Source organism: Rana temporaria, chromosome 9 (assembly GCF_905171775.1).
Source record: "Rana temporaria chromosome 9, aRanTem1.1, whole genome shotgun sequence".
Lineage (NCBI taxonomy): Eukaryota > Metazoa > Chordata > Amphibia > Anura > Ranidae > Rana > Rana temporaria.
Genome location: NC_053497.1, coordinates 104857887 through 104879126, shown reverse-complemented (window position 1 = coordinate 104879126; position 21240 = coordinate 104857887). Strand labels below are relative to the sequence as shown.

At 44.3% G+C, this 21240-nt stretch overlaps 1 protein-coding gene across 2 annotated transcripts in view; it reads right to left on the bottom strand.

Moving 5' to 3' along the window:
* Positions 1 to 21240, bottom strand: part of C5 (complement C5) — a 138527-nt gene that overhangs the window by 107870 nt on the left and 9417 nt on the right. For both annotated transcript variants that reach the window (XM_040324047.1, XM_040324048.1), the window contains exons 2-9: positions 19780 to 19972; positions 15564 to 15726; positions 13305 to 13375; positions 11049 to 11140; positions 7833 to 7915; positions 6957 to 7047; positions 3178 to 3283; positions 2310 to 2436 (exon numbers count right to left, since the gene is read on the bottom strand). In XM_040324047.1, the coding sequence (XP_040179981.1) occupies positions 2310 to 2436; positions 3178 to 3283; positions 6957 to 7047; positions 7833 to 7915; positions 11049 to 11140; positions 13305 to 13375; positions 15564 to 15726; positions 19780 to 19972 (926 nt within the window). The remainder of the gene's footprint in view (positions 1 to 2309; positions 2437 to 3177; positions 3284 to 6956; positions 7048 to 7832; positions 7916 to 11048; positions 11141 to 13304; positions 13376 to 15563; positions 15727 to 19779; positions 19973 to 21240) is intronic.

Sequence of the window (21240 nt, the reverse complement as noted above, 5' to 3'; positions counted from 1 at the left end):
TTTTTCAATTTGGGGTGGAGTTCCCCTTAAAATCCACACCAGACCTGAAGGGTCTGGAATGGATATTTGCCGGGAACCGCACGTCTTTTTTTTTTTTGGTTTTTACGGCGGGGTTCCCCTTAATATCCATTCCAGACCTGAAGGGCCTGGTAATTTAATTTGGGGGAACCCCTACACATTTTTTTGTTTGTTTTATGAATGAATCCCTTTAGAATTGTCAGAGCCGACAATTCATTATAGCCGCGTGTGAATTTTTAAATGACTTTTTTCCTTCTGAATGTCACTTTGTGCAGGGGGAGTTCTAAGTGCGGGAAAAATGCGCTATTTCACATGCTGACATTACACCCCCCCTAGGTACGAAATTTAAAGGAATATTTCACTTTTATTGTTTCACTTTAAGAATTATTAATTTCACTGCTCCCGAAAAAACGGCCGTTTTAAAAAATAAAAAAAGCATTGATACATGTTCCCTGGGACAGGACTGAGGTCCCCAAACACTTTTTAGGACAAAACTTGCAGATTAGCCTTTAAAATGAACACTTTTGATTTCTCCCATAGACTTCTATAGGGAGTTCGGCGCGGCTTTACATATTAGTTTCAATGCGCCGGCTGCTACGCTGGTTCATGCGCCCAATTAAGCCTCCACCCGGAGTACTAATTAACGCATGAACCAGCGCAGCGCACAGAGCATAGTAAATCAGGCCCATAGTGTCAGAGGCGCAGTGGCGGCAGAGGACTGTGTTTTCCGACTCCTGAATGAATGGAAGCAAGCAAACATTTATTGATGGGCACTGGTAGGCTGCATTGATGGGCACTGGTAAGCTGAATTTGATGTGCGCTGGTGAGGCTTCATTTGATAGGCGCTAGTAAGGCTGCATTTGATGGGCGCTGGTAAGGCTGATTTTGATGGGAGCTGGTAAGGGTGCATTGATGGGAGCTGGTGGGCTGCATTTGATGGGCACTTAATTAAAAAGGTTGGGTATAAATGGGCAGGGCAACGGGGTGGAGCCAGGGGGGGCTGCAAAATAAGATTTCTCCTAGGGTGTCAAAAATCCTCGCACCATCCCTGACCATGTGCTCTATAAACACGTTTGGAAGTCAAAGTGCAGGATCCAACATAGAGCAGTATGACCATCCTTCTGTATGGATCTTTAAACATCCTGACTGCAGGGCTCCACCATGTAAATAAAAAAGAACCTAGAAAGTCACATAGAGGTTGATTAACTGAATATGGTGGATGCAAAATCTGGTGCAGCTGTACATGGTAGCCAATCAGCTTCTAACTTCAGCTTGTTCAATTTAACTTTGAAAAAACAAACAGGAAGCTGATTGGTTTCCATGCAGAGCTGCACCAGATTTTGCACTCTCCAGTTTTAGTAAATAGACCACATAGTGTAAAAGTATAATTTAAAATGTTATTAAAATAAACAGCGTACTCACAAAAGTGAAATTCAAAGCACTTGTAACATAATAAGCCGATCCTGGGACTTAGACGGACTGCTTCTGGGTTTCGGGATGTGTGATGACATCACAAACGCTGGCTCCGCCCTACGTGTTTCGTCACATAGTATTTGAATGACTGTATGGTAGCTATGAACTCTGTGCTCTTCTACACCAAAACAATTTTGCTGTCTGTCTTTCAATCCTTTAGACTGGCACCTTATTACAGCTCAGGTCCAGTCCCATGCTGAGCTGTCAGCGGCGGGTTCTCTGTGTAGGTGAGTGCAGAAGAGGCAGCCAACAACGGAAGCCCCATAGTAACTCTATGGGTGACGTCACTTCCCAGGCATTTCCCAGCCTTTGTTGGTTGTCTTCTGCACAGCACTTCTGCCACTGGAGACCAGACCGGATCAGCTTCAGAAAAGGTATGTATAGCAATTTTTGCTTTACAGGGCTAGATAGGTTAGTCTTTGATTGTGGCTGCGAATAGATTTAGAGATTTTAGTTTTAGGCTAAACTTCGACTTTAAGGGCTTCCTACCTATATTTATTGGTCAGCGTTACATCAAGGAGATGCTCACTGGGTCTCCTTCAGACCTGCAGACATGTTACAGCCTGCTTGTCTCCTTTCTCAGCACCAACAACTGATTAACCCAGGGAAGGACAAATTATACCCCAGGTGGGGAGCATGGTTCTTACCCCCCTGCATTGTGCTCCAAACCTCTCACTGCCACCCATTTACCTCATGAGGTGCAAAAGCCTATGTGGCAGATACTCTCCATCCACAACTGACAGGGGCTGTTTGTCACAGCGGTTATTGATGTTCCCCACTCTACTCAGTACACATTACATTATTATAAGCTTGATTACCTTCTTCTTCCTCCACTGTTGCTGTTATATACAGGAGAGCCCCTTCCAGCTCTTCCAGCGAAGAGTACTGCAGCTCCGCCACCGAGCGCTCACTGTTAAATTGGAATACAGCCTCCCCATTGGTCATCTGTGTGTTAAAACAATAAGAATTAGGCACTATTATGTGGTCTATTATGTGGTATAATTGCCACTGGATCACTGGATTAAACAAAAGCAAAATTTCTTATTCGTTCTATTACGATTTCTATAGTATAAGAAATATGAAAATCCCACTGTGTAATAAAATAGACAGTGGGATTTTCTTATCAAAACATATGTAGTAAGAGTTACCACATTTTACTATATCAAGCCTAAAGTGTGCCATCACATATTATACTATTCTATATATTTTCAGTCCTTTAAAGCGGAACTTCACTCTCTCAATCAACATTGACTATTTGAAATCCTTTTGCTGCTAGCATTGAAAAATGGATAGTAATGTATATTACATTTTTACATTTCTTGAGTTACTTCATGGTTTCCATGCCTAGGCAAATGATGTCATACCTCCCAGGTCATCAGGAGGGGAGGAGGGGTTTTCTCAGCTAAGCCCATCCTCCTGCGTGTCTGCATACCTGAGCTAAGGACAGATGGATTCCAGGAAGTAAATGCTACATGAGACATCTGCCCCTTACTCAAGATGTCCATGGCCAGAAATGCTAGGAAGTGTATTTCAAAGTGATTCATCAGCAAAAAACAAGCATGGAGACATGAATGGATGGGTGAATTTAAATAGCATTTTTTGGTTTGTGGTGCTCAGATGCAGTGTAATTCCGCTTTAACTACTGCATTGCTGGACTATAGGGTCAGCAATTATTTTGTCTTTTACCTGCAACACGTCTATTGATTTTGCCATCAACTTCTTCTCTCCATTTATAAGTAGCCCATATCGAATGAAGGCTTTTCCCTTCTCCACTATTCTGCCATAATAATATCTATAAAATGAGAGAAAATAACCTCATGTGAATGTGACAGATAAAAAAAAATCAAGACAAGGCAAGAGCACACTGATCCCTCCTAGTTCAGTCCTTAAAGTAAACATCTGGCCAGGTTATGGGCATCAAAGTATACTCCTAACAAGCAGTAATCTAGCTATGAAGCAAGTCCTCACTGACCTCTGAAGTAGTGGGCATCGTGGAGTAATTCATCTTGAAATTTACCAGCAGAAATACTAAAGTTTTCCCAACTGCTCAGCTCCTATTCCCTTAGGCTTCTTTGACATCTAGGCGTTTTTGGGCGATTTTCTGCTCTAAGCCTCAGCTCTAAAATCGCCCAACAAGACAAATCCCATTCATTTTAATGGCTCCTGTTTACATGAGATTATTTTTTGTCAGACTACAGGCGTTTTACTGCTTTTTCCTTGGTCACTTATCAAACTCAAAACGCCTGCACAAAAACGCTGCAAAAATGCCAGAAAAAAACTCCAGAAAAACACCTGTAAGGCCCCGTACACACCATAGAATCCATCCGCTGAAAAATCCCAGCAAATGGGTTTCAGCGGATAGATCCTATGGTGTGTACACTCCAGCGGATCTGTTTCCGCGGATATTTCTCCCCTGGGATGGATTCCAGCAGATCGAATATTTGCTGACATGCACAACAAATCCATCTGCTGGAATCCATCCCAACGGATGGATCCGCTGGTCTGTATAGACTCACCGGATCCATCCATCCGAAGGGATCCCCCGCATGCGTCGTAATGATTCGACGCATGCGTGGAATTCCTTATATGACAGCGTCGCGCACGTCGCCGCGTCATAATCGCGGCGACGGCGCGACACGTCATCGCCAGAGGATTTCGGCGCGGATTTCAATGCGATGGTGAGTACACTCCATCGCATTAAAATCTGCTGAAATCCTCGAGAGGATTTATCCGCGGAAACGGTCCGCTGGACCGTATCCGCGGATAAATCCTCCCATGTGTATGGGGCCTTAAAATAGCAACTCCTAGATGTGAACGGAGCCTTAGGTGTTACAGTAGCCTTCCATTCTTCTAATCTCTGATTTAAATACAGAGCAGGTGCTCTGGGAGAGGGAGCAGGGTGAGCGGAGATGCTGAGAGAACAACTTCAGCACTTCTGCTGTGAGCTTTGAGGATGAGGTTGTACAGGGTCTGCAGCTACAGAGGTCAGAGAGGGTTTATTAAAAGCATGTTTTTTGATTGGTAAGAATATTCAATGCAAAAATTATATAAATGCGCAACCCATAATTACTCTGTGATAATATCAATTGTCATACAATATATATATGTATAAAGATATCAAAAATAATATATTCAATAAATCCATATTACCACCATAAGAAAAGGGAATAAAATAAATGAAAAAAAGTCCAATTGAATGTGTTCTTGTAGGTGAAAAATTATACATCCAAATCTCCAAATTAAGTCATAACGAATTTTGTTGAAACTCCTTAATTTTTTTTCGTATAGTCTAACTAATTAAAAATTTTGGATTGCGATTTGAAATTGGATCAGTCAAAAAATTATCGACCGATTTGAATTCTGTGTGAAGAATAGCTGGTTGTTAAGGAGTGGGCCAGGAAGCCGGGCCGCTGTGTCCTTAACAATCGATGACTCATGAGCTGTCAGTTGGCTTACTAACTGACAGATAGATGAATGTAAACAAAAGAATGTAAACAAAAGAAAGAATAGAAAAAATAGCGTGCCCCCCTCTAATTCATACCAGGCTCTTCAGGGATGGGATGGGTTTTAAGGGGAACCACATAACAAAATGTAAAAAGAAAAATGTGGTGGGGTCCCCCCCCCCAAGGCATACCAGACCCTTATCTGAGCATACAGCCTGGCAGGTCAGGCAGGGGGCTTTTCCCCCCTCACCCCAAAGCACCTTGTCCCAAAGTTGATGGGGACAAGGGCCTCCTCCCCTCAACCCTGGGTGGCGGTTGTGGGGGTCTGCAGGCGGGGGGCTTATAGGAATATGGAAGCTCCCTTTAACAAGGGGCGCCCAGGTCCTGGCTCCCCCCATGTGAATGAGTATGGGATACCTACCCTAAAAGTGAGTAAAAACACAACACAAGTTTTTGACAATTCCTTTGATAAAAAATAAAAAACAATGTCCCCCCAATATAGATCCATCATCAATCATGCCGCCTGCCGCTGGACCCAAAAAAAGAAGGAAAAAACCCTCTGGTCTCGTCGAAGGCTGCCGTCGACTGCCTGATCCTCCACCTGATATTTCTTAAATAACTAAGGGGCAGAGTCACCTGATGTCATCTGGTGACTCCGCCCCTTGTGACGTCAACGACCCAGCATGCCTTGGTCGATGATGTTACAATAAGGCGGGGCCACCCAGTGACATCACAGGGCGGTCCCGCCCCTTAAATATTTAAGAATTGTTAGACGGAGGAGCAGACAGTCGGCGGAAGCATTCAACGAGACCGGAGGTCCAGCGGTTGCGGCAGGCGGAGTGATTGATGATGGATCGATAATTTTTTGACCGATCTGAATTCGAATCGTTTCCAAAAATTTGGAATTTGTTCGAAAATTTATAAATGGAATGGAAATTTAACGAGACAAAATTAAACGAATTTCCGAAACGAATCATTGAGCCAAAATTAGTAACATATCGAATGTATCCAAAATTAAACACATTTTTCCATTCTGCACATGTCTAGTGAGCACACTAGGGTCAAGGCAGAGCAAGGACCTCACAATGTTAGTAAATAACCATGCAGTTCGCCTCGTGCTGCAGACTGCAGTGCAGCTGCTGACATATATATCAGAGTTAGATAAAATATGTATGGCGGGATAAACTGGAAATAAGGCTACATTCACACAAGTTTTTCGTGTGCTCCCCTTGGGGTCTGTGACTCCAAAAACACACGAAAAGAAACTCCTGTACATTTTCAAGCAACAGGCTCCTGAATTCTCAGGTGTGAACAGGGATCATTTAAAATGTGATTTTTTGCTTCGGGCTACAAAACACTAAGGCCGCATACACACGGTCGTTCCAAACCGATGAGAATGGTCCGACGGGCCATTTCCATCGGTTCACCGCTGAAGTGGCCTGATGGTCTGATGTGCGTACACACCATCGTTCCAAAAACCGATCGGGTCAGAACGCGGTGACATCAAACACACGACGTGCTGAATAAAACGAAGTTCAATGCTTCCAAGCATGCGTCGACTTGATTCTGAGCATGCGCGGGTTTTGAACCGATGCTTTCTGTACCAACCATTGGTTTGGACCGATCGGGCAGCGGGCCATCGGTTCGATTTTGAAGCATGTTTTAAAATTTTGGACCGAAGGACAACAGACCGATGGGCTATACACACGGTCGGTTTGGACCGATGAAACTGAACCTCGGTCCATTCTCATCGGTTTTGTCCGACCGCGTGTACGCGGCCTAAGATGTGAATTGGGCCTAAATGCAGCGATAAGTATTTTCAGCTGATTTATGAACACCGCCGCACACAAATACACGTGTTCATTTTCTTTTTCTTTTTTTTTTTTCGTAGCAACAGATTTGCTTTTATTCTTCAACTTGAACTAAGAGAATAACACATGGAATCCGACTGCTATGGGCAGAAGTGTAGCTGTTCTTTGTCTCAATATAATGAAAAAACAATGTTACAATGTCACAACCTACTTTGCTTTTACAGTGACAGAGAAATCCTTGAAAGTGTCATGGCTGATAAAATTGCGTTCTGGTTCAATGGTGACAAAAAACCTTGGCAGAACTACAAAACATAAAAAGATGTGTTAGGATACAGCATTCACAAGAGAATTATTTGGAGGTGGAATATATTTTTTTATTGGTTGTGATTAAAGCTGATGTTCCCCTTATGTCCCTTTTACATGTGCGGATCAGTTCAGTCAAGTTTAAAAAAGAAAAATGGATGCTTACATCAGTTTTTCATCCATTTTTAAATCCGTTTTTTACATCTGCCAGTGCATAACCACTTGAGTCCCAGAGACAGTTTTTCATGCAAAAATTAACTGTTTGGTAATTTACATACCTTCTTTATCTGACTCACAGAAAATAGGGCTTTGATCCTTTCCAAAAAAACAGATGTTGATAGAAGTGGATGTAAATAGATGATCATCCCTTCACATCTGTTTTTCCATAAGGATGCATTGATGTCCGTTTTTCATACCTCAATGGATGAATAAAAAACTGACAAACGGTCTGTATGTGCGAAATGCGAAATATGCTTATTATATTTATTACTTTCCTTTTCCCCTTTGTATGTCCTGCCTACCCCACTATTACATCTGTACATAATGCCCATTGGAATCACCTTTGCTTGGTTGTACCATATAGTCATGCACAGTTCAGCCCACATTAGCTTCAGAACGAATGTTGTATATGCAAGGAAAACTAGACCGTTTAGCCCCCCCCCCCCCCCCACCCTTATAACCCCAGAATGAAAGATATGATGTTTCAGCACACAGGAAATTGTGTCATCCCTTTGGGATGTACTGGTTGAGTTCTAATTTAACAGGATCTTCAGAAATAAAATACCGTATTCCTTTACTTCGAACTTCACCAAACTGGAGGTTACATAATCGGATTCATAGGCAGCTTCTATACTCCACAAACCATATCTAGGAAAACAAACATTTTCAGTGCAGGAAAACAAACATTTTTAACATGTATACTTGTGTTCTGTACATTTCCATTATTAAAAGGGTATGTAAAGTAAAAATTCCTGTCAAATTCCTCTCTTCAGTCTGTGGCCCATTGGGGAGATTTCCCCTCATTTCCTGCCATGTGATGCAACAGGAAATGAGGGGAAATCTCTACAAAATTAATTCCCATCTTGGAGAGTTTTCCTGGGAATCTTTCTCCCCTTTATAGTATTTTACCTTACCCCTTGCTCTGATGACAACTAAAAATGTTTGGATATCCCCTCACTTACTGTCTTGTGACCATTTTCACCAGGGCAGATAGAAAAGTCAATCTCCCAAGTGGCATCTCAGACATCAATAAAAACTCAGCAAAGAGTCTAACCCTTACCTCCTCCACCCAACACTAATTAAGCATTGCCTTTACATACATTAAAAAACAGCAAAAATTACAACGTGTAAAGAACAGAGCCATAACTGGTGGTGGGAACATAGGGCCAGATTCACAGAAGAGATACGACGGCGTATCTCCTGATACGCCGTCGTATCTCTGTGTTCCGGCCGTCCTAACTATGCGACTGATTCATAGAATCAGTTACGCATAGCTAGCCCTAAGATCCGACAGGTGTAATTGAATTACACTGTCGGATCTTAAGGATGCAATTCTAGGCTGGCCGCTAGGTGGCAAGGCCATTGTGGTCGGCGTAGAATATGCAAATGACTAGTTACGGCGATTCCCGAACGTCCGCGCTGCCTGTCGATCTAACTTTACGTCATTTCCGTTGAGATACGCCGCGTAAAATTAGGGCTGAGCCCTAGGTGTTCTAAGCCATATTAAGTATGGCCGTCGTTCCCGCGTCGAAATTTAAAAAACAACGTCGTTTGCGTAAGTCGTCCGTGAATGGCGCTGGACGCCATTTACGTTAACGTCTAAACAAATGACGTCCGTGCGACGTCATTTAGCGCAATGCACGTCGGGTAATTTACCCGACGGAGCATGCGCAGTACGTTCGGCGCGGGAACGCGCCTAATTTAAATGGTGCCCGCCCCATTTGAATTGGGCGGGCTTGCGCCGAGCGCATTTACGTTACACCGCCGCAAGTTTACAGGTAAGAGTTTTGAGAATCAGGCACTTACGCTGTAAACCTGCGGCGGTGTAACGTAAATGGGATACGTTACGCCGCCGTGGAGTAACGTAATTCTATGTGAATCTGGCCCTTAGTGCTGAATGTCTCAAGGAACTAAAAAAAGCAGTGCTTACCAGATCCACAACTGAGTGGGGGTACTTGGTTGTGGATCTGGTAAGCACTGCTTTTTTTAGCAGCTACTTATTGGGGGTCATTGAACCCTATCAGCAGCATGACCCCCCATGTGCAACTTATATCCATAGGACATTGCCCTATTTATATGTGTTGGAAAAAGTGCAAACTTGCCTGCATGGTGAAGGACTACTGTTTGTAGGGTTCAATTAACACCATAAATAGTTTTGGGGGAGGGGGGGGGGGGTGCCACACTGCCACCCAAGGCAGTTGGCCTTTTAAATAGCCACTTCAACCTTCCTTTAGTATAATATGATAGGAGAAGATTGTGACTGAGTGAGCAGTGTGCACATTTAAAGAGATGCCAGTAATATTCTCTTAGATATACAGTAACAACCTTCAGAGATAGTTTTTTCAAGCATAGGCACACAGCTCCCAACTGTCCCTGATTTCGAGGGACTGTCCCCGATTTGGATCAATGTCCTTCTGTCCCTCTTTCCCCCTCATTTGTCCCTCATTTTGGTCTGATCTATATAGATATATATAAAATGCACTTTTTATCTATCAAAAAGTGTTTCTCAGTGCCAAACCTTTCATCTGATTTGTAAATTCCAAAAGCCAATATAAAGGAATAGTAGTGGTAAAAAAAAGCAATTGTGGGTTTCACCAATCTTGTTTTTTTTGTACAATTCTCCTTTAAGGGGGCGTGACAAGGGGTGTGACCTATGCCTGCATACTTTTGCTAATAGGTGTCCCTCATTCCCATCTCAAAAAGTTGGGAGGTATGTAGGCAGAGCATAGGAAATTGGTAAAATGGGCAGAGGACTCCAGGGGATAGTAACAGCAAATAGGAGCTTGTATTTGAAAACTTGCCTGATTAAAGTTCAGAGGATGAACATCCCTAGCTAGATTCAGGTAGGGGCGCGCAACTTTAAGGCAGCGTAGCGTATCGTATTTACGCTACGCCGCCTTAAGTCAGAGAGGCAAGTACTGTATTCACAAAGTACTTGCCTCCTAACTTACGGCGGCGTAGCGTAAATGCGGCGGGCGCAAGCGCGCCTAATTCAAAATAGGCTGAGGGGGCGTGTTTTATGATAATTTGGTTTGACCTGACATGATTGACGTTTTTTTGGAACGGCGCATGCGCCGTTCGCCTACATTTCCCACTGTGCATTACGGCTAAGTACGCCGCACGGTCCTATTGATTTCGACGTGGACGTAAATTACGTAAAACCCTATTCACGGACGACTTACGCAAACAACGTAAAATTTTCGATTTTCGACGTGGGAACGGCGGCCATACTTTAACATTACTATTCCAGCTATTTGATGGAATATCTTTAGGCCTGCTAATGCGTTATGTAAACGGCGTATCTGTACTGCGTCGGCCGGGCGTACGTTCGTGAATAGGCGTATCTAGTGATTTACATATTCTACGCCGACTGCAATGGAAGTGCCACCAAGCGGCCAGCCTAAATATTGCACCCTAAGATAGGACGGCACAAGCCGTCGTATCTTAGATAGGTTTAAGTGTATCTCTGTTTGAGAATACACTTAAACTTAGGTCGGCGCAGGTTCCGAGTTAGGCCGGCCTAACTCTTACTGATTCTAGCTACCCATGTGTATGGCAATCTTTAACATAAAATGGCCAATGCGGAAGAGCAGTAGACTGCTTAACATCATAGCACAAGTAAAAATAAATATTCATATGCCATTTTGTGCACAGATACAGGAATTTATGCACACTAGCTGGTAACCTTTTACCTGTTATGTAGATTTACAGGTCTGATGAAAACATTTCTATAAAACTTTATTTTTGAATCTTCCTAAAGAGATAATGCCAAAATAGTCACCTGGGATTGGCCGGAATCTTGAAATCTGGGAATGAAATGACACCTGTGACGTCATCTTGCGTTATTATGTCCATTTTCACTTTCTCAGGATCCTGTCAATTAAATTATGAACACAATCTATTTTAAAGGAAGTTTAACAGGTCAACATTCCATTATTCCACTCATTCTGTAAGGGCTAAACATATGGATATCGCTTAATTGATTTTAATGGATGCAAAACAACATCAGATCCAGCAAGGCTTTACAGGGAATTTCACAAGCTTCCAGCAGCTTTTCTGAAGCATTTTAAGATCCTTTCAGCCCATTCTGGGGAAGAGTAGGGGATATTTTAAGATTGCAAAGGGACTGTATAGTGGCTTTGTACATGGTTTGCATTTTTATTACAATTTCATATACTGTATATATATGAAAGATTGGATATTATTATTTTGCATTCTCCTTTTCAGCCAGTAAGTCATGCCGCGTACACACCATGACTTTATGTGATGAAAAAAAATGACGTTTTTAAAAACGTCAATTTAAATGACCGTGTGGGGGAAAACGTTGTTTTATGTCTTGTGAAAAACGACAAAAAAAAATTGAAGCATGCTTCAATTTTATGTGTCGTTTTTCCAAACGTTGTTTTTTGTTTCACAAAAAATCACCGTGTGTATCAAAAACGACGTTTAAAACAACGTTTTTAAACACGCGCATGCCCAGAAGCTAGTTATGAAGCGAGCTTCAATGGAAAAAAGTGCTGAACGTAACCGCGCTTTGCTAGAGCATTGTGAAAAAACGATGGTGTGTAGGCAACGTCGTTTTTGAAAATTGAAGTTTCAAAAACGTCGTTTTTTACTTCACAAAAAAAGTCGTTTTTTTTCATCACATAAAGTGATGGGCCCAGATTCAGGTAGCAATTGGGCCTGCGTAACCATAGTTACGCAGCGCAATTGCTGACTTGTGCCGGCGTAACGAGTTCTCCTGATTCAGAGAACTCGTTACGCCGACTGCAGCCTAAAATCTGCGTGGCATAAGGCTCTTATGCCACGCAGATTTTAGGCTGCATTCTAGCGATGACCGCTAGGGGGCACTCCCATTGTGATCTGTGTATAGTATGCAAATTGCATACTAACACCGATTCACAACGTTGCGCGAGCCCTGCGTACGCAAATTACGTAGTTTGCATACGTCGGGTTTCGCGTAAGGTTACACATCCTAATAGCAGGCGCAGCCAATGGTTTGCGTACATCGGGTTTCGCGTAAGGTTACACATCCTGAAAGCAGGCGCAGCCAATGCTATAGGATACCCGGCGTTCCCACGTCGCGACGTTCGAATTTTACGTCGTTTGCGTAAGTGAATCGTGAATGGCGCTGGACGCCATTCACGTTCACTTTGAAGCAAATGACGTCCTTGCGACGTCATTTGCCACAATGCACGTCGGGAAAGTTTCCCGACGGAGCACGCGCTGTACGCTCAGGGCGGGAGCGCACCTAATTTAAATGATTACCGCCCCCGGCGGGATCATTTACATTGCGCGCGCTTACGCTGGGCAATTTTGCCGGCGCGCCCTCGCAATTAACGGAGCTACTGCTCCGTGAATCGAGGGCAGCGCAAATTATTTGCGGGGGCGTAGGGCAACATCGTTGCCCTGTGCCTCCGCAAATAATGCGCAAGTTGTACCTGAATCCGGGCCATGGTGTGTACGCGGCATGAGATTTAGGTCTATTTTGCAGAATCTCCCTATTGCTCCCTATTGTAGTAAAGTGCTTGTTGCTTACAGAGTTCACTAGCTCAAGAAAAAATTCACACATACATACACCTGAATAAGTTAGAGGAGTGAGTACTGGAAGGCCTTTCCTGAGGTTTTCGTCAGCCAAAGCCAGGAAGTATGTTTCTATTTGTCTGTCTATCTGTTTATCTATCCTAACGTTCACTTATTTGGAAGTGCTGGCTGTAGCTTTAATGCTTTAGTAGGCTTTATCAGGATTTAACTTTAATTTTAAATATCACCTGCTGCACACCAGCAATGTGAATTTCACAGTGATGCAAACACATGTCACCACCATCTTCCCTTGCATGTTGCACTCATGTGCTCTTGCAGGTTTTCCTGAGCCCCACTATGGCACTACCTTCCTGAGCCCCACTATGGCACTACCTTCCTGAGCCCCACTATGGCACTACCTTCCTGAGCCCCACTATGACTCTAGCAGGGCTCAAAGCTGTAATAATGCTGCTTATGTTCCAATAAGCTGAATAAACACAACATAACAATTTACCAAGAAAGTGAGGGTGACCCGGCGGCGGGCTGGTCTCAGCTCCTCATCCATGGAATAGACCCGGATCTTTACTGTGAATATAAAAAAAAAAAAAAAGACATTAAAGGGTCAAGTGAGGGACCACGAAACCAACAGAACCTGCATGTATTTTAGAAAAACAGTTACTGGTATATGCTGTAGAAAAATAGTAGAGCGTTTCCTTTTTTTGGTTGAAAGCTTGAAGCAAACATGGGAATGTGTTCCCTCAGCTCACCTCACACTTTGGTAAATCTCTCACGTTTGAGGCATTATCTATGTAGTGTTCAACTAAAAGCATATTTAAATATAAAAAAATTGTAATGTATTACAGCTTACCTGTCCTGAGATGTGGTGGCTGCAGGGCTGCTGTTGGAAATTGCGGGGCCCCATACAGTCTAACTGACAGGGCCCCCCTTCACAGCCGACAGTGACTGAAGACATATATTTATCAGTTTCTTTCTTTGCAGCCTCAGCAGCACAGATTAATGAATAGGAAGCGCTCTGAGGCTTCCTGCTCATTCACAAACTGAAGCATAGTAAGCAATGTTTACTATGCTTCAGTGATGACTGGACACAGGAGTGATTAGTACCGACCGCTCCCTGTGTTCATTCAGGAAAGAAAGGGGCCAGTAAATTACATATTTACTTGCCCTACTCTATCCTGAAACATCTCCCTTTGTGCATGCAGTAGCTGCTGGCGGGAGAGGAGGGAAGCCGGAGGTGCTGTGGGGTAAACAAGGGGCATGGACAGCAGATGGAAGGGGCAAATGTGCTAGGACCAATTCCCCTGCAGTGCAGCCAGAGGGAGAAAGAGGAAAAGAAGCTGGCAGCACTGTAGGCGGAGGGAGAAAAGGAGCGGTGGCTGCAATAAGAAGTGCATTCGGCCCTCCTGCGCTCAGCGGGTGCCTGTGTGAGCCTTCAGTCCTGTGTCTTGGTTTTGCTAGTTGCCTACAGCCGGTGTTAGTGCACAGGTGGTCAGATCTGATCATAGCTCAGGGCAGTTGCTGCCATTTGGTGGCAGACATCTGTCAGGAGACCTGTTTGTTTCTGTCAGACTGCATTCCTGGTGGGGGGAACTTTTTGCCCAAAGGACTGGGATGGTCACCTCAGCTTTGAGAAAAGGGAGACCAAGAGAGGGTCTACAAGACTGGGAAAGCCTGAGGCAGCTAGCGAATCCAGGGAAGCTGGAGGAAGCCCAGAAGTCTCAGAGAGTGGCTGGAGAATCATATTTGGAGGCCAGGATTGAGTCCGTGCAGTCAGGTACTGCAATTGAGACTGAATGAGCCTAAGAGCCAGGTGGCTCAGTATTTTTTTATAAGTTGTGTTTGTTGAAGATTACCCTAGTGTGGGAAACCTGCTGTTATATGAAGTTTCTTTCTGTTTCCTTTAAAAAAAAACATATGCCATGCCCTTAAACCAAAGTGCCAACTGCCATGGACTCACTGTAAAAACATATCTACCACTGAGCTAAACACCCCAGGTTCACGAAATATAGTGGGGTTGCAAAAATAGAAATACCCTAGGCCTTCTAGCTCTTTGGAACACTTTTGAGTAAAGTCCGTCCCTGGTTATCCAATCCAGAATTCAGCTTTACTTCTGCACAGACCTTCCGACCAGGCAGTGAACACTTTAGACCCCAGGCAGGTTTGGGCCTACCTTACTCTAGGCATATGTATCCGACCTTGCAGGCCTGCTGCCTAGAGAGGAGCCAACAGCAAACACCCTCCTCAGGCAGGAAGGTAAGAGAGCTTCCAGAAGGTTCCCCCAAATATATATATACCTTTCCCCAGCATGCACCATTGGCAATAAACTTCCCAGTAGTTGGCCAGGGAGATTTGCATATTTATAACTCTGGTTATTCGATCTTCTTACACTATTGCGAGGACACATCCCAGCTGAAGGAAGAAGAAAACAATAACCAAAACTTAGGGAAATTAAAAGAAAGCAGAACTATAAATTCAACTCTGGTTGATTACAATGCAATAAACTAAACTTAATTAGTCACTTCTGCTTGGAGCAGGGTGTCTACACATTAAACACAGATCTGTAATGCGTATTTGTATACTACAGAGTACAGTCAGTTGATCAGTAAAGTACGGTAGAATCACTAAGCAAAAGGTACAGCCTGCATATGCAATTAGCAAAAATGGCTGCCCTGTGTACATATGCAATAAAAATATAACAGAGTGCAGATTATTTAGGAGGTTCCCTCCAGGTGAGGGGAGCATTTCATGATGTTACCAGATTGGTCAGGCGTGTAGACAGCTTTGTCAGTCTGGATGAAAAGGTGCCCATTTTCGTAAATAACTGCCACTTTTTCCTCTTTGGTGAAAGATTTTGATTGTGCTTGAAGGTAGATATACTGCATTTCGCCATCTTTCCGCGGTAAATCTTTTGGCTGAATCTGCAGAAAACAAGAAATGGAATTCAGCAAATGATATATAGTCATAGTTCAATGAATATCTGCAATATCCAAGTGCAACCAACCACTGAATTGTTCACACATTCACCTGACAGCTTGCCTAAAGTCATACAATCCCCTCAGGTCACCTTAAAGGGCAAGTTCACCTTTACAGAAAATCTGTAAGGTGACCTTACACTGGATCCCATCCCCCTCTGTCCCACTGTACTGTAGTCCCTGTCCCACTAACCTGCTCTGTCAGGGACACGAACACTGCTTCGTCGGTCTGGGGATTTGAAATCCTCCTGGCTTTCTCTCCACTCCTCGCAGGGCTGACAGCACGGGCTAGACGGATTGTGATAGGTCAGCGCTGTTCGTGTGACAGTGTTGACCAATTAGAATGTCTCTTGTCCGCACACAGGTACAGAAAGGAGAATAGGCACGGGATTTCGAATACCTGGACCAGGTGAAGCAGCATTTCGATCCCTAAGAGATCAGGATCTCAGGACTACAGTACTGTACATTGGGACTGGAGGGGGGGGGGATGGGGAGGGGGAACAGTGTAAAGTCACCTTACATATTTTCTATAAAGGTGAACTTACACTTTAAAGAATTTGTAAACTCAACATTTTATATCCCAGATATGTTCCTGCTGTACCATGTACTTGTATGAAAAAGTATAATGGTCTCTTTGAATCGCTTTCTTTGTGTAAAATACTTGGTGTTCCTGCCAGTCCCTCTGCTTTCCTATCAAAAACTGATCACACTAGGCATGAGAGCACAGTGTGGACAGTTCTTTAGCTGTGCTGAGAACTCAGCCTGCTCTCCTCCAATGATCAGACTTGCCCTGACATGCCCCCCTGCACAGTCATTCACTGTAAAGGCCAGTGTGCTGCTGTTTCTCATCCCCTAGCTCTCTGAGCTTCTTATGTAGCTGAGAACAGAGGGCATGTGATCACTTATGAAAAAGGGAAAACAAGCTATTTATAATGTTTTTTTACAATTTGTTTTATGTATTTACAAATGTTTTGCCATTAATTTCTATTTTAAATTGAATGATTTGTTTTAAAAGGTGAGTTTTTCTATATACTTTAATTTGAGTATTATAAAATACATTGCAGCAAGTTAAAGCGGGAGTTCACCCATAAGACAATTTTTTCAAAAAATCGCCTTAGATTCCTGCTCGTTTTGTCTAGGGGAATCGGCTAGTTTTAAAATATGAGCCGTACTTACCGTTTTCGAGATGCATCTTCTCCGTCGCTTCCGGGGTATGGGTCTTCGGGAGCGGGGGCGTTCCTTCTTGATTGACAGTCTTCCGAGAGGCTTCCGACGGTCGCATCCATCGCGTCACTAGTAGCCGAAAGAAGCCGAACGTCGGTGCGGCTCTATACTGTGCCTGTGCACCGACGTTCGGCTTCTTTCGGAAAATCGTGACGCGATGGATGCGACCGTCGGAAGCCTCTCGGAAGACTGTCAATCAAAATAGGAACGCCCAGTCCCTAAGCCCATACCCGGAAGCGACGGAGAGGATGCATCTCGTAAGCGGTAAGTAATGCTCATATTTTAAAACAACTAGCCGGTTCCCCTAGACAAAACGAGCATTCATCTAAGGGGAAAAAGTGTCATGTACGGGTGAACCCCTGCTTTAAAGCGGGAGTTCACCCATTTGTAAAAAAAAAAATGTTCTCCCCTTAGCTTCCTGCTCGTTCGGTCTAGGGGAATCGGCTATTTGTATTAAAATATGAGCAGTACTTACCCGTTTTCGAGCTGCATCTTCTTCCGTCGCTTCCGGGTATGGGTCTTCGGGAGCGGGCGTTCCTTCTTGATTGACAGTCTTCCGAGAGGCTTCCGACGGTCGCATCCATCGCGTCACTCGTAGCCGAAAGAAGCCGAACGTCGGTGCGGCTCTATACTGCGCCTGCGCACCAACGTTCGGCTTCTTTCGGAAAATCGTGACGCGATGGATGCGACCGTCGGAAGCCTCTCGGAAGCCTGTCAATCAAGAAGGAACGCCCATTCCCGAAGCCCATACCCGGAAGCGACGGAGAGGATGCATCTCGTAAACGGGTAAGTACTGCACATATTTTAAAATAAATAGCCGATTCCCCTAGTAAAAACGAGCAGGAATCTAAGGGGGAAAAGTGCCCTCTAAGGGTGAACCCCCGCTTTAAGCAGGCTTTTAAAAATACTTCTGGCATAGAGCTTCATTCTTCTGTTGCATGATTCAATACAGTGTAACCTCTTAAAGAAGAGCTCCATGCAAAAAAAAAAATGTTCTCCCATGCAGTGGGACAGTGCCCACATTGCATGGGTTAACAGCTTGTTTTTGTCTAAGGGATTCCAGAGTGGAGATATACTTACCTTATCCGCTGATCCTCCAAGTGCAAGACCGGTCCCAGGCACTCCTGTCCCCCCTGCATGCTAGCTATTCTTGTGAATAGACAAATCCTGATTTCATCATGCCCATAGACCGGCTCTAGATTTGAGGACGGCAGGAACAATCCACTGCTGGAAGTGGGGTGGGGGAGGCGTGGTTTCTGGAGGATCTAAGGATCAGGTAAGTATAGTCTTTCAACATAAGAAGTTAATCCATGCAGTGCGGGCACAGCCCCACTGCATTGGAGAATTTTTCTTTTCATGGAGTTATGCTTTAAGCCTGTCTGTAAGCCTCTAGAGCACAGGTGTCAAACACAAGGCCTGAGGGCCGGATCCGGCCCTCCAGGCCATTTCATGTGGCCCTCGCACCTCTCCTGCAGCTGCAGGAGAGCTCCAGCCCTCCTCTGGTCCTACTCTAGACCCCTACTTTCTGCTCTCAAGCAATGCATCCAGCTTCTTCCCAGCAGCAGCATAAGGAAAGGGGGGTGCACTGTGATGTAAGGGAGAGTGGGGGACTCAACTTCTGATGGTGGGGTGGCTCTTGACATCTAATGTAAGGGGAGGGGATGCGCTGGACATCTAATCTTACAGATACAACCGGCCCTTTTGAAGACAATCATAATGCTGATGCGGCCCACGATGAAATTGAGTTTGACACCCCGACTCTAGAGCCTGTTTAAACCCCTGTTTAAATTGCAGTGAGCTCAAAGACAGGGTGGCTCTGAAATCAGGAAACACACTGACTCACTGACTGTATATTCACCACTTTAGAGCTTTTGGGAAGATGGGGATACTGGCAACAACAAATCTGTTGAAATCAATTGAATCTGTTATAAAGAGAGGCCCGGAGCAAAAAACCCACAGCATAGGCGCAGGGCCGGCCATGACGGGGTTAAAGGAAAGCCCTGCCATGGTCAGTGGGAGGGGTTGCAGTGAAGGAGAGCGGTGGGAGGGGAGGTTATAAATCACCCTCCCACGCTTCCCGGGCTAAGCAGCACGAGGGGCGAAGTTTCCCACCCACCCTCCCTTTTTTGCTGGTTGGTTGGAGGGGGCGATTGGTTTACGGGGGTAAAAATGGGGATGTGATATGGTGTTTGTGGTCTGGGGTGCTTTCCTGTTTTTTCTTTTTTCTGTCTCTCCACACAGGTGCGAAGTTATGATGTCGTGGCGGCGGCGGGTGTTTTGGACTTTGCAGGAGAAGAAAGTACCCTAAAGTGGATGCCATTACCCAGAGGTGGTATGGGTTCTGAAGGGGCTGGTAGTCCAGTCTACCAAGGTGTAGCTGGGAAGGGGTTAATAGGGGCACTGCGGTCAGGTAAGGTCGTCTCTGAGTCAGGTTTTCGGCTTGAGGCCTAAGACCAGATTTAGGTATCGCAGTGCTCATAAAAGTTTTAGCATGGTTAAAATGGTTTAATGTGCCTGCAAAGTCCAGCACCAGTAGTGTTAATATTGTGTTTCAGGTTTACTTATGTTTATGTGTGGAAATGTTATTTAATGTGCTTTAATATTTAAAAAAGGTTATTTAAAAATAAATGGAGGCTGCTACGGCCAGTTTTTACTCCAAAGATTACAGTAGTGGTCTCAGTTATTTATTTAAGGTAAAAGTTGAGTAAAATGTGGGTCTTAGCAGATAAGGGTGTATGTATTTATACCATAGTCAAGAACAGAGCCCACACATACCTGGAGGTTGATCAGTCCTTGGAATTTGTTGGCTGGAGTCAGATCAATGCTCTGCACAGCATACGTGGTCCTTTTATCTGGGAAACTGAGCAATGACATTTTTATCGGGAAATTTTCCGTTTGCCCAAAAGCCTGAATGACTACAGTTTCCTGTGCTCCAATTCTCCATAGTCGGGGCCCTGTCACCAGGTAGCTGCAGAGAAAACAGAATAATAGGCATGTGAACAAAAAATTAGGAGTGCTCTTCTGGGGCTATTGTGTGCTAAAGAAACTCTTCATAAAGAAGATAAGCTCAATTCTAAATATGTTCAGGGGGTTCTCTGTGATTGCAGTCCTCAGCCCAGAGCAGTATGCTATCTGAGCCCTTATCTGTTATGACCTTTGCTATAATGGAGTGCATAGCTCCAAACTGTCCCTGATTTCGAGGGACTGTCCCTGATTTGGAGCAATGTCCCTATGTCCCTCATTCTCCTCATTTGTTCCTCATTTTGGTCTGATCCATATAGTTTTATATAAAAAGAACTTTTTATCTTTCAAAACGTGTTTCCCAGTACTAAACTTGTTTTTGTTCAATAGTTTTTATTGTGAGTTTTCAGATTTTACATAGTAAAACATAAACCTTTTATCCCATTTCTAAATTGCTGCATTTGTAAATTTTAAAAGCCAATATAAAGGAATAGTTGTTGTAAAAAAAAAGTCCTTGTGGATTTAATTAACCTTTTTTTGGTTAATTCTCCTTTAAGGGGGTGTGGCAGGTGTCCTATACCTACATACATTTGCTAGTAGGTGTTCCTCATTCTCAACTCAAAATGTTGGGAGGTATGCATGCCCGATTAGAAATAATGAGGCCACACAGGAAAATGTATTCTGATCCACTGATCCGACTCTATGAAAGGATTCATAAATAGAAATCTGATAGAGATACCTAAACTGCAAGGGAGAGCTGGGCAAAAGAGCCATATGTAGCACTACCCCCGAAGGAGCTGCTGGTTTAGATTTTGGGTTTTGCACGTTACCTCTAAATTCGTTGTCCAGGGGAGAAAGTCTGTAGAAATTGGAATGTCCAGTGGCAGTGCGTCTATAGAGGGCGCTGGAGCGCTGCCCCCTCTGGCTCTCGCACCGCCACTGATACAATAACATGCATTGCATGAATCTATGTTATTGTTGCCGGGCGCTGCCGCCGACTATTCAGATGGCCGGACAGTGAGCGCCGGCCACCTGAATAACGGTAGCTGGTTGGCTGTGCGGAAGTGCCTATCAGAGCCAGCGGCCTTCGGCTCCCGGAAACTTATCTAAGGGACGTACGGGTGGTACGTTCCTTAGATAAGACTGACAAGCGTCTCACCCAATCAGGTTCACCGGTTCTGGTTACTGGTAACCTGATTGGCTGAAGCGTCATCGAGGGCGGGAGAAGACATCGAGGGACGTGGGAGGAGGATGGCTGACCCCCAGAAAGGTAAG